Source organism: Gossypium arboreum, chromosome 12 (genome assembly GCF_025698485.1).
Source record: "Gossypium arboreum isolate Shixiya-1 chromosome 12, ASM2569848v2, whole genome shotgun sequence".
NCBI classification, from domain to species: domain Eukaryota; kingdom Viridiplantae; phylum Streptophyta; class Magnoliopsida; order Malvales; family Malvaceae; genus Gossypium; species Gossypium arboreum.
In genome coordinates, this window is record NC_069081.1 from 89,304,035 (window position 1) to 89,316,998 (window position 12,964).

The window sequence follows — 12,964 nt, forward strand, 5'->3', positions numbered from 1 at the left end:
TTAAATTTAAATTTACCAACCCCCAAACCATATTTTACTTATGAAAAATTAACAACCAAACCAATTCATTTATTTTCCACTATTCATTAGTGGTCCTCATGGAAAACTTTCATCCTTCCAAAAATAGGTTCCACCTTAATCTATTTCTCCCGCATCACCAAAATTTTGTTTGAGCTTAAATAAACGAACCTAATCATTAAAAACATAATTTAAAGGAAAACCACAGCGTATTGACCTTTTATTCCTGAATTAGAACCCTAGACAAAACGGTCTCTTAATTTTAATTTTTTTTTTAAAATTGTTTTTATATTTAAAAAATGCCTAAAAAAAATATTAAATAGTTTGGAAACATTTTCCCAAAAAATTTAAAATCCCTTTTTAAATAATTTTTTTTAATTTTATTATGTTGATTTATTATTTATTTGATAGCCTTTCCTTATTTTTATTTTACGTTTTAATTTTGAATTTTAAATTGTTATTTGTTTGGGATAAAATTTTTTTTGGAAATAATTAAAAGCTTTTTAGGTTGTTTTTTTAAATTGCATTTAATATTACCCTTATACTTTAAAATTTGGATCCTTTTTAATATTTCAATTATCCCAGGTCTTTTTTTTAAATTCCTTCTATTATTTTATTTTTAATTAACCCTTAAATATTTTTAATTTTTTACATTTTTTAAAATACTTATGTTGCATAATTTTATTTTAACCTTTTTTTTTCGAACCCTAATTTCCGATTCTTTATCCTTTAATAAATTTTTCATTATATTATTATTATTAAATAATCATTTTTATTATTTATAATCTTTTAATTAGATTATATTTATTTTGCTTATTAATTTGATTTATTTTAACTATTTATTTATTATTTTTAATTCAATTTCCTTATTTTTTTTAATTTAAATGTTTTTATTTCTTTTATATTTTATTATATTATTTATTAATTAGTCACTAATTTTTCTTTAATTTTTTTTTCCTTTTATTTGTCCCTTATTTTTAGATTATGATTTATTTCTTTTAAATTAAAATTTCATAATTTATTAATTTTTCATTATACTTCATTTTTTATATTTTAATTATTTTCCATTTATTATTATTACTTGTTTTTAATATTTTATTTTTAATTTTAAAAATGGATTTCAATTTTAATACTTTTCGTAATTATTTAAATAAAAATGAAAATTTCATTAACCTCACTTTTATAAATTAACAATCTTTTAACAATCGTTCCATTTTTTGAAATTAAAAGTTTTAATTAAATAGGATTTTCAAAAAGAATTAAACTTAAATTTGATTAATTAATTCCTAATGATTTGTTTTTTTTGAATCCTAACTTTCAAAATTTTTAAATAAATGTTTGAAAAAGAAAATGTATAATTCAATTCAATTCGAATTATTTATTATAATGGTTTAAACAATTAATTAATTTTAATTAAATGAACTTTCCTATCATTAATAAAAATTTTAATTTTATCAAAATTTAATTAAATTAAATATTATTCAACTATAAAATTGGGCATTAAATTATTTTAAATAAAGTTTTAATGTTTCATGATTTAACCAATTGATAAATAACTAAATTATTATTTCAATAACAGATAAAAATTGGGAATCCTTTTTCCTTTTAAAAATTAAAGGTTTAAAATGTTAAAAATATACAATTAAAATTTGAGTCCCCTAAAGGAATATTAATTTTACTTTTACAAATTAAGAATAAATTGTAACCATTTGTAAACCGTAAACAAAACCCAAACAGCTTAATTCAAATTTTCAAACCAAATTCATAATTTATTATAACCCCAAGAATAAAAATAACCTCAACTAAAAAATCAATTTAAGTTTCCAAAATTTTATAATTTCCATTTTCCACCAAAACCATATCTAACATACATAATTTAAATTAATCCTAATTATTTATAATATAATCCATAATTTCCAAAAAGTTTTAAACCATTAAGGTAATTTTTTTGTTCTTACTAAACCATCACTTCAAATAAATTTTATTTGAATTTTGAATTTACTAAAACTAGTATTACCTAGGCATAAATTCCTTCTTATTTAACCATTATTACCTAAATAAAACAATAAGTTCAAATTAGGTCAATAATAAATAAATCCAATTTATTATCTAACTATTTCATTGTTTTTTTTATTTTTATCTCTTAATTTCTTTTAATAGATTTAACCGTACATTCAATTCTTTTTCAAATCAATTTTTGCTAATTTTTAAGCATGAATTTCTTTTTGTTCATCAGGCAAAATATTTAAAGATAAAATTAACTCAGTTACAATTTCTAACATTATTAAATTTTCGATGATAATTCCCTTTAATCTCGACTTATTTGAATTCCTAGGGCTAATATTTTCCAATTCCCTTTCGTTTCTTTCAATTCCTTATTTTTTCCTTTAATTTTATATTATTAATTTCCTATTATCAACATAATTTTTTTAAATATTCTTTAACATTTAACTCGATATCAATCCAATTCTAAAGAAACGATATGGATTGTTTAAGATATCAATATAAGTACAAAAAATAGAATAGAAGTGGAAGCATCGGATTAACAGATGAATATAAGACATCTGCACGGTTTAACGCAGGATTAATCATATTAATAAGTGACCGATGCAAGTGTTGCACATCCAAATCATGACCTCTAGCTCAGAGACAATGTTAAAACCACTATGGCCGAGGAAAGCATAACAGAAACAAGGTGCCCGGGATTTGAAAATGTAATCCATCATACCTGAGCTAGGACAGCAGCAGCCAACTGCAGACTTGGTTCCAAGGTTTCTGGCACAACCTATACTCAACAAGGCAGAAGAGAATAAGGAAAAACCAGAAGAAGAAAATCCACAGGCGGTAAATTTAATAGAAGGTAAAAGAATATTACAGCCGTAGCCCCAGCTTTTTCCAAATTAAGGCCGTGATCAACATCATGAGCGCGGACAAAAGTTTTCACATTAGGGAAATACTTGCTCAGAGCCCAAACAGTTCTATAATTGGCACCAGGTGTATCCAAGGTTATTGCCGCAGCACAAGCTCTTTCAGCACCAACTTTGTGAAGGACCTAATCACCAGTGTAAAAGAAGTCAAATGGTGATCTCCAAGTCGGCTTATTTTGAACGAATTTTGCTTACCTCTCGACTACCAGCATCTCCAAAATAAACAGGAATGTCCAGGGAACGTCCCATTGCCACCCTATCACTGAAAGGAGCAGAAACTTTTAGTACTTGCCATGATTAATTGATGAATTTTAGATATCTGCTATTTTGTGATGTGTACCACTGGTATAGGCTATGAAAGTACAACTACTTGATGGCCATTTCCAAAATGAGTCAGCCTATTTCCATGAATGTCTTAAGCTTCTTCAACAAAAATGTCAATCACATAGTAGGCAAAAGCGACTGTTTTACATTAATCGTGAACATTTATATGCATCAATCTCTAGCTCATAATCATGCGCTATATCAATACATTGGTAATATAGAAAATCAAAGACAAACTCATGAGTCACGGTATGGGCAGGTATCTTGGAGGAATTAAATTGGCATACACAAAGGATCTATACCCTAGATTAAGATGGAGTCAGATGTTTGCAAAATCATAAGCATTATGATCGATGATTATTTGACTTCTCTTTAAAAAGAATTATGTTACCTCCGCACATCAAGGGCAACGAATGGAATTAGGCGCTCCGAAAGTAGCTGAGCTATGATCTGAAAACATGCAAAGAAAAAGAGAAAACACGACATTGTTACGGACATGTGTTTATGGATTATTAACTAATTTGAGAAAAGGTTCATCAGATTAACACTTTCAGACTAATTTTTCAAATTCAAATGTGCAAATATATAAATACCTGCCCAACACGCCCAAATCCACAAATGATAATATGATCTTGCAAATCATCAGTCTGGAAATAAAACCAAGTTAAAGAGACAGATTAATAACTATTAGAGATCCCATTACATCAAAATCAGATGCTTAATATATTGAAAAGAGATTTACTGCATAAAGATACTTTATTATGTTACCTCACTCTCGACAGGCAATAAGCTTCGAACATCGTGTAGCTCAAAACGAGAGGCAATTAACTGGCCTCCAGCAGCAAGCCATGGTGTGAGGGCCATTGAAATCCCCACAACAAGGAACAACAATGAGGATAGCTGAGAAGACATTATTCCCTGCCAAAATCCCCCCATTAATACTTGCATAAGTGATAAAACACTGCATATTAGCACTTGGGTTTCATTATTCAAAGAACAACAATTCTTGTTGATTTAGTAAAAAAACGTGCCCATTTACCTAAGATATATGATACAGTTAACGAATATTCCAAATTATAATGGAACAAATATGTGAACAATATATCTTTCTCAAATGACAAACCACCCTTACACTGACAAAACTCAAAAGTAAAAATCAATAACCCAACAGGTTAACTAAAAATTTACCAAATACAAGATAAACTATTAGATGCGGATGAGATAATCCCATGACCAAATGATGTTAGTTAATAGTGAAAGAAACCTGATTAACAGCTTCACCAAAAGCCACAAATGCAAATTCTCCACCTGGAGCTAGAAGAAGACCAACCCTTATGGCGGATATGATCGAAATACCAAAAAGTTTACCAACAACTGCCACCAATATGGTCTTGCCACCAAGTAAGAGTGCCAATGTCCCCGCAATGACAGGAAAATTTGACACAAGAAGCTTTGGGTCAATTGACATTCCAACCTGAAAAGTCAAAATGTCAACAGTTGCATATGCTCGATCATCAATGTATGGCAGTAACAATAACCTAAACCAAAAACAAGCCAAATTAAGCAAGTGTTATCATTCTCAAAACTCAGTAACGTAGTAAATGATATGAAGACTTTATCCAACCACCTCTCCCAGTTTTCTCCTACTTCCACCTATGAGATAAAATCATCCTCTATGTATAAAGAATCTTGGTGATATGATTGTTGTATAATATTCACACTAAGGACACGTTTGGACAGCACAGAGTAAATGAATGAAAGTGTAATTATTAGGGTAGTAATTATACCCTTGTAATTACAACAAATTGTAATTCCTAAATGTAGCTGACATAAGATAATTAACATCAACCTTATAATATTTGGGTTTATAATTCAAATAGTTTGTAGCTTTAATTATATAAACTTAATTTGACTGACAAACAGTAATTAGCATCAATCTTATAATATGGTGCAAAGAAAACCATTTCTATTTGCTTAATTAGTATCAAGCTTATAATATTTGGGTTCATAGTTCAAATAATTTGTAGTTTTAACTATAAATTTAATTTAGATAATGACTTACGGCTAGATTATATCTCTTTCTATAATATGTAAATTAAGTAAAAAGTAATATAAAATTTATAATATATAAACTTTATAATAATAATAAAAAGATTTTATAAATTGTCCAAACCTGATAAAAAAACTATAGTATTTTTTATAATTAAGCAATAATAATAAAAATAAAAATAACTATAATATTTTTTACGATTATAATATATAGTATGTACACGTAAATAAGTTATGTCCATACTTCTTAGTCATAACTTTTATAAATAAATACATTATGCAATTTTATAACATGTACATTATTTTTATAATATATTATAAATAAATACATTACCTTTTACCATAATTTTAGATTTTTTTAGGATTTAAATAATATATTTTTATTATAACTTTATAAAATACAAAAATTATTTTTATAATAATTTTAGAAATTAAAATATAAGAACCGTTATACCATAAACATCCAAAACACTTATAAGTGTTTATGCTTATAATATAATTTTCATAACTTTGTATAAAAATAATTTTTAAAATTGGATTTGGGTATAATTACCTGTGTAATTACCCCAATTCTCACCCTCCCCTCTAAGAATTGGAAAGTGAAATTGGGGTGCTCCAATTACACCCAATTCAATGGGACCCACCAATTATAATGGTTACACAAACATGCCACCCTTGTGTACTTACAAGCAATTACGCACAAACCCAATTACTAGATGGCTTTCCAAACACTACCTAAATGGCCTTCATAAGAAATGAGCACCAGGTACAACTACAACTGAAGCAAGAAAGTAATTCAATGAACAGACAATCTAGTCATCCAAAATGGAGAGGCCACCAAATAAAATACCCACCGTCATGAAGAAGAGACCCAATAAGAGGCCACGATATGGAGCAATATCTGATTCAACCTGCAAAGAGAATTCAGTCTCTGCAAGAAGCAAACCAGCTAGAAATGCTCCCAATGCCATGGAAAGTCCAGCCTGTTCAACCAGAAGAGTAAAAACAAAATGAAGGATCTAAGGTATTATTACTACAACAGAAGAAAAAGAAAAATTGACAAGAATGTATAGTTTTCGTACCCTAGCAGTAAGGAGACTTGTCCCTAGAATAACAAGGAGGGTATTGGCTGAGAATATTTCTGCATTTTGATTTTCTGCTATTTGCTTATAAATTGGTCGAAGCAACTGCAAGAAAGGAAAAAAGTATACAAAAATCAGCAGCTGCTGCGTTTCTGAAGCATTATCCATTTTCAGAGTCAAGCACAGGTATCAACAACCTTAGTAGATTCTGAAGATTGTGGGTAAATTGCATCTATGAGTTAAATACCTTTCTTTTTTGTTATGATTTATGAGTCAATACTATCAGACTATTAGATGCATTTCTTATATGTATAACAAAGCTCTCAAAAACTATCAGTTAGCTCCACTAGAATGATACCACGTACATCCAACCAGGTTATATTTGAACGCTCTTAATAGACAATTTGCAATTTTTTTAATCAGCAAAATATTACAGGATAAGTTAAGATAAAGTAAAACGATAAAAATTTAATGTCCAAACCTGAGGCCATAATTTATGAATGTCTTAGATATAAAACTTACCAACCGTCCCCCAGCAATAATTGCAGCAATGGCAACTGCTGCCTTAACAGCAGCCAGTCCAAGAGCTTCAGCAATGGCTCTAAAACCAACCTGAAAACCAAAAAAATTACATAAAAGTGCAAATATAAAATGTAGAAGTATCAGCAGCGGTAACAAGAATGTGGCAGATAAACCAGACAAGGGGCAAATTTCACTTCTTCTTAACTTGCCTTAGCCATCAAAGTTCTTTCATGTTTTTCCCTAAATATTTCCACTTGCAAATGTTTCCAAAATACTTCCTTAGAAGTTCATTAGAACCATTTAAGGAGGCAACCATCAAATAACAAAAGAAAAGATTTTGGGGAAAGCACATGCTCCCTTAAAGCAAACTAGTGGAGTATGCTGCAAAGAAATAAACATAAACAGCTATTAAGAAACCCAAGGAGATGAAGGAGCAGACAGCTTTCTACTAATAGAAGCTTAGGAAAATCACTCATCAAAACCCGAGCCCCAAGAGAGCTTTATGGTTCATTCATCCAAATTTGAGCCCCAAATGAACTTCATGATTAATGCAAGTATCAGAATAAAGAACATAGATGTATGTGAATGACATACTATCAAAGCAAAGCCAATTAGAATATTCAAGGTCAAATGAGGAATAAAAAGGAAAAGCAAAAAATGGATATATTAGAATTTAGAAGATCTTACCCCTCCTTTTGATGAATTTGGTGAGATAAGAGGTATGAGTATAAGCAAAACAACAACAGCCAAGTCCTGGAAAGAAGAGATATTAATCAATAAAAATTCACAACCAAAACCATCCAAATGAACTAAATGTCAAAGTGAACTTCGAAAGACTAATGAGGGAGGATTCCAAACATATCTAGCAGGTATTATTATGTGTCCTAATTGCCAATTTAGTCGGATCATTCATAAAGCATTTTTAGTACTATGGGAGCAAGATGGCTTAATTGCATAGGCGATTACCATGTTGCATTGAGTATATAACTAATTTCATCTTTGCTTACTTCAACAGTAAATATGTCTGTTTAAAACATGAAGATTGGGAAAGAAGATTTAAAAATAAGAAGAAAAAGAAAGGGACAAAAAGTAGAAGCAGGCATACACGTATCAGTTATCAAGACATTCATTTGTATAATAACTGAATAAAGAACTATTATCACTGACTGCAAAATTCAATTCATAAAAAATGCCTCCTGAAGTCAATCCCTTTTCTCAAGATCCTAGGACAACCTGAAAAAGTAGGACTGAAAATGTAGCACGCCCATGGCGTGAAGTACTCTCACCTCGCTCCTGTAATACCTGCAAATGAAGACAACAACAATTATAAGACCATTAATGGAGCCATGAGGTCTCTTTATCTTCTGTGGTAGGTATGTTATTGTAAAGGAACAAAAAATATGAAAAGTAAAACAAATGACAAGAGTTTGATACAATCAGGTCACATTCATGCTATTACTAAACCTATTAGGTAGATTTGTGAAGACAATCGCAAGAAACCAAGTTATCTTCTAATTTCTAAAGATTTTAAGAGGTCGCAGAGGAATATAAGAGGAAAATAGATGTTTATAAATATTCAACAAAAATAAAATTTGAATCTTTTGCCCTAGCAAGCTTGCTAAAATTTGTGTCCTTCAGGATGTGCAAGAGTAATAATAATACAATGTCAAAATTAATAACATCTGAAGCAGAATGTGTCTATGTTAATTACCTGCAAGACAACAGCAGTTGAAGATAATGCCAGGCCATTCCCAATCACAATTGCAGCTGGACCAGGCTGCCCAGCAACAAAATGAGCAACCAAGCCAACTACAACTGCAGTCACAAGGACCTGCATCACATAAAAGTATAAGTTAAAAGAACTTTCAAAACATATGTGACAGTAACAGAAAATTTATTTTCTCAATCACCTGCGCAGAGCCTAATCCAAAAACATATTTCTTCATGGAACTTAACCTTTCGACGGATAACTGCAAAAGGCAAAATATGGGCACATGTTTAATACCATCTTATAATGATGGAATTCAATGTAAAGCTGCAATTATGGATGTATAAAATAAACTCCACCTCAAGGCCAATATTGAATAGCAAGAAAACAACTCCAAATTCAGCTATTGCTTTGGTCCCATGCACATGACGGATTATGGAAAGACCATAAGGTCCAATCAAGATGCCAGCAGCCAAATATCCAAGAACGGGACTGCCTAAAAATAGGAGCAGATAGAAGAAAAACATCAGTAAAGGAAAAATAGAACAAATAATGGTAAGGAGCAGGAAAGAGAAAAAACATTGTTTTCTCCAGACTGTGAGGAAACATCATAAAAAGCAAATAGAGAATTCAAACATGAGCACCAAAAGTCTTTGCAAAAGTTCATATTGACAAAAGATCATGCGTTTTTTAAGAACGCCGACTCGATGCTACATACTAAAATGAGCTAAAGGATAGAGAGTTTAGTCACCTCCAGGAATTTTCTGAAATATAGGCACAAATATTACACTTGCAAGAAGTAACCACAGCACATCAAAGAGAGAAGCCTCCTCCTCATTCATCTGAGAAATTCAAAGATTGAAATAAGCTTCTGACAAGCTGCTATATTCAGTATGATTACAATCATAAGAAACAAATGGAGAAACTAATAAATGGTGTAGGATCACACACCTCTTGATGTGGAAGAAAAGCAATTAGTTCTTTTAGTTTTTTAGGAATTTTCTTTATTTGTTGCATCAGAGGTTTTGCATTTAAGGAAATGTCGTCTATACTAGTAGTTATGACATCTGGCTGCTGCATCAACAGAGCTCTCCTCTCTGCCTGATTAGCATAGAAGGCAACCCTGTGATCAAAGGCAGGCAATCATTTTTGCAGGCATCGAATCTTATAAAAAAGTTACAAACTGATAAAACACAAACTCAATAAAATGGTTCCTTCCAGAGGAGTTGATCCATTGTTTTTATTATAGTCAAGCAGTGAATTCTCTAGATCTAAACGTTTGATCTAAGAAGAAATAGACATAGCGTTCCAAAAGAAAAACATCTTGTTTTAACAGAACATGCCATTTTGGTCATGAAGGAGAAATTAACGCTCACCAAAGACATATACAGGAATTTGAGAGGAGTTATAACTAATTTAGTTAATATAATACGGTAGTAATATTCAAAAACATACCCAGCTCCCAAGAGCAGTACTCCTACTACCAGTTTAGGAATTTGTTTCCTTGCAGACTCCAAAAGACTCTGGGCGACTGACAATGGTGTGAACTCTGTCCCATCATCGGTGAAGGAAAAAAATGATGCAGGGAAGAAACGTGAAGATTTCTTCAACAACGACTTTGAGGAATTAGGAGGTGAAGTCTCCCTTGTCAGCTCCTTCTGAGATTCCGACTTCTTCGATTGAACACTTTTTGACTTTTCTGCTTCAATTTCAGCTTCTTTTGGAGAATCTAAACCCAGGATTCCGTTCTCATGATCACTTAGATCATCAAATTGTTTGATATCTTCAGAACTTTTTCTAGCTTTACCAGATATGATGTCTGCTGTAGGCTCAGCAACCACCATGCCACCATTAATCAAAGCATCCCTTTCTCTTTCAACAAAAACATCATTAGGACCCCCGGGACTGATCTCCTCCTCAATAACAGTCTCTTCAGCCGAAACCTGCTGCTCAACAGTCTCAACAATCATATTAGAAAGAGACTTTTCAGCTTTTTGCAGAGCTATCTCTGCATCATTCACATGCTGTGTAGCTTCCAATTCAAAAGCAACAGCTTGCTCAGCTAAAAGCATGATGTTTGCAACTTCTTCCTCAGCTTTCAATGCATCCATCTGTGCTTTCTCTGCAAGCTCATTCAATCTATCTGCTTCTTTCTGCAACTCCCCCTTTTTACTCTGCAGGTGCCTTAACTCCGCTTGACAATTTTCTAACTTCTCCTTACATTCTCTAATCTCAGTTTGTGCAGTCAATGCTGCTCCATTATCTTCCCTAATATCAATTTCCAAATCACTCTCTCCAGAATTTTCTGGGGAATCGTTTCCCTTTTTCAGAGATTCAGATGAGTCTGCTGTCACCTGAAGCCTTGCCTCAGCTAAAGACAATGCCATCATTGCCTTTTGAACAGCCTCTTTAGCAACGCACTCACCATTCACAATATCTTGAATCATATTAAGTGTGCTATTAACATCACTCCAAGCATTGGCTGCTTCGTCCTTCAAAGCTATAGCTGCTTCTGATATTTTCAGAGCCTTTTCCTCAAACATCCTACTGTTAAGACGTGCCACTTCCAATTCCTTAATCGCCTTCTGCAACACTTCCCTCAAGTCATCCAGACTAGGTGTTTCCACTTCACCATTTAGATTTCTATCTTCTTCTTCCAAACCATTCGATACAGTACCACTCAAACTCCCATCACCACTCTCTGCAAATTCCACATTCCGACCATTCCCATCAGCATAAGCCAACGAATCATTACCTTGACAACACAACCTAACTACTCTTACTTTCGACACATCACGCAAACCGTAACACAACGACCTACTAGAGTACGCACTGCACAAATGACGGTTAAATTCCCCCCCGAAAACCAAATTCGAACTTAAACAACCACCATAAGCCATACTTTTCCTCATTTTCTTCAAACACCGAGTTTTGGATCCAATCATGGGATCAACAACACTGTAACTCAAATTCCTACATTTAAATCTAGGACATAACGGATCCAGCATCCTATAACTACTAATACTCCCTTCACCACCATGAAATACCGTAGGACGCTTAAAACTACAAGCGAAATCCATCTTTCTTCACCACACCGATCTTTATTCTTAGCAACGCATTTCAAGAACTCTAATTGACCTTTTATCAAACACCTGGAGCAATAAAAAAAAATTAAAGAATCCACGCTAGTAACCCTAGAACAGCAAAACCAGTACATACTTCACAGTTTATACTCATACAATACAACATATACATAAAATCGGTACTGAATAAAAATCAATAAGTAAAAAAAGAAAATGAAGAGAAAGCGAACTGACCGATCAAAGAAACGGCGGAAATGTAGGAAAGAGGCGGAGTTTGAGAGGAAAATCTTATGACTAAAAAGCAAAAAAAAAAAGGCAGAAAATGACACAACTGATAAACAAATCAACGTGGCCTTTTTTTGCTTTTTCAATTATGAAATTCACGAGTTTATTTTACTTTTTTTCTTTGATTTTTGATTTTTTCCCTCTATTTTTTTTTTTCTGTTTGGGAAGTAGGAAAGGGAGGAGGGAAAATAATATATACACGAGGAAATTAGATGATTGGTGGATAAATTTTGTTTTTTTATTTGGAAATTATTAAAACAAGTTTTAATTTTGTAGATTTGGTCTTTTGGTGGTAAATTGCATCTAAGGTCACCAAACTATTAATAAACTTACATTTTGGTCACTCAACTTCAAAAAATTACAAAATTATCACTAAACTATTCGAAAGTTTTCATTTAAGTCGCTGCGCTGTTAAATTATTATTGTATGGCCTTCTATATTCACACTACCTGCAGCAATCAAAAGCTCTCATTCTCTTTCTTTTTTACAGTTCAATTTTTTTCATGAAATAACTTTAAATTCACGAATCTACGAACTAAAATTCAAACAACTTTTTTCTCCGACCCTCGATTTTAATTGTCAGATTGACTTGGATCTAAAGTAAATTTTTCTACTAATCGATAGATACCATTCTATCATATCAATCTCCAAATTGTCATTTGGAGCACATTGGCCCAATTTTTTTAAAAAAAGAACATACTAGTGACTTAAATAAATTTTTGACTAATTCAATGACTTAAATGAAAATTTTTGAATAGTTTAATAATTATTTTGTAATTTTTTAAAGTTAAATAATCTAAATTTAAATTTATTAATAATTTAATGACATTGAGTGCAATTTACCCTATTTTTTTGTTGAGGGTGACATGATTTTATATGCTCTTTGGATATTCCAGTTATGATATCATATGCAGTCGCGTCAACCACGCGTGGAAGCTACGGATTCTTTATTTGTCGTTGCTTGTC

The 12,964-nt window shown here is 31.5% G+C and overlaps 1 protein-coding gene across 1 annotated transcript; it reads right to left on the bottom strand.

Moving 5' to 3' along the window:
• Positions 1 to 2,695: 2,695 nt before the first annotated feature.
• On the bottom strand, positions 2,696 to 12,234 carry LOC108463908 (K(+) efflux antiporter 2, chloroplastic-like). Its single transcript, XM_053023584.1, has 19 exons — positions 11,948 to 12,234; positions 10,086 to 11,782; positions 9,582 to 9,753; positions 9,382 to 9,472; positions 8,990 to 9,126; positions 8,833 to 8,892; positions 8,634 to 8,753; positions 8,156 to 8,224; positions 7,610 to 7,675; positions 6,923 to 7,012; positions 6,401 to 6,505; positions 6,173 to 6,301; positions 4,534 to 4,743; positions 4,038 to 4,187; positions 3,863 to 3,916; positions 3,661 to 3,719; positions 3,141 to 3,207; positions 2,894 to 3,070; positions 2,696 to 2,803 (listed from the first exon to the last, which is right to left on the bottom strand). The coding sequence occupies exons 2-19, from the start codon at positions 11,708 to 11,710 to the stop codon at positions 2,741 to 2,743; spliced, it is 3,444 nt and encodes a 1,147-aa protein (XP_052879544.1). The 5' UTR covers positions 11,711 to 11,782; positions 11,948 to 12,234; the 3' UTR covers positions 2,696 to 2,740.
• Positions 12,235 to 12,964: the final 730 nt, after the last annotated feature.

What these genes read in the sequence shown, in the direction of transcription:
- LOC108463908 (XM_053023584.1), bottom strand. Translation starts at nt 11,710, where the DNA reads ATGGATTTCGCTTGTAGTTTTAAGCGTCCTACGGTATTTCATGGTGGT. An exon ending in ATTTCAGAAAATTCCTGGAG is followed by an intron (nt 9,127 to 9,381) that starts GTGACTAAACTC and finishes TCCTATTTTTAG; the next exon opens with GCAGTCCCGTTCTTGGATAT. An exon ending in GATTTGGGCGTGTTGGGCAG is followed by an intron (nt 3,720 to 3,862) that starts GTATTTATATAT and finishes GCATGTTTTCAG; the next exon opens with ATCATAGCTCAGCTACTTTC.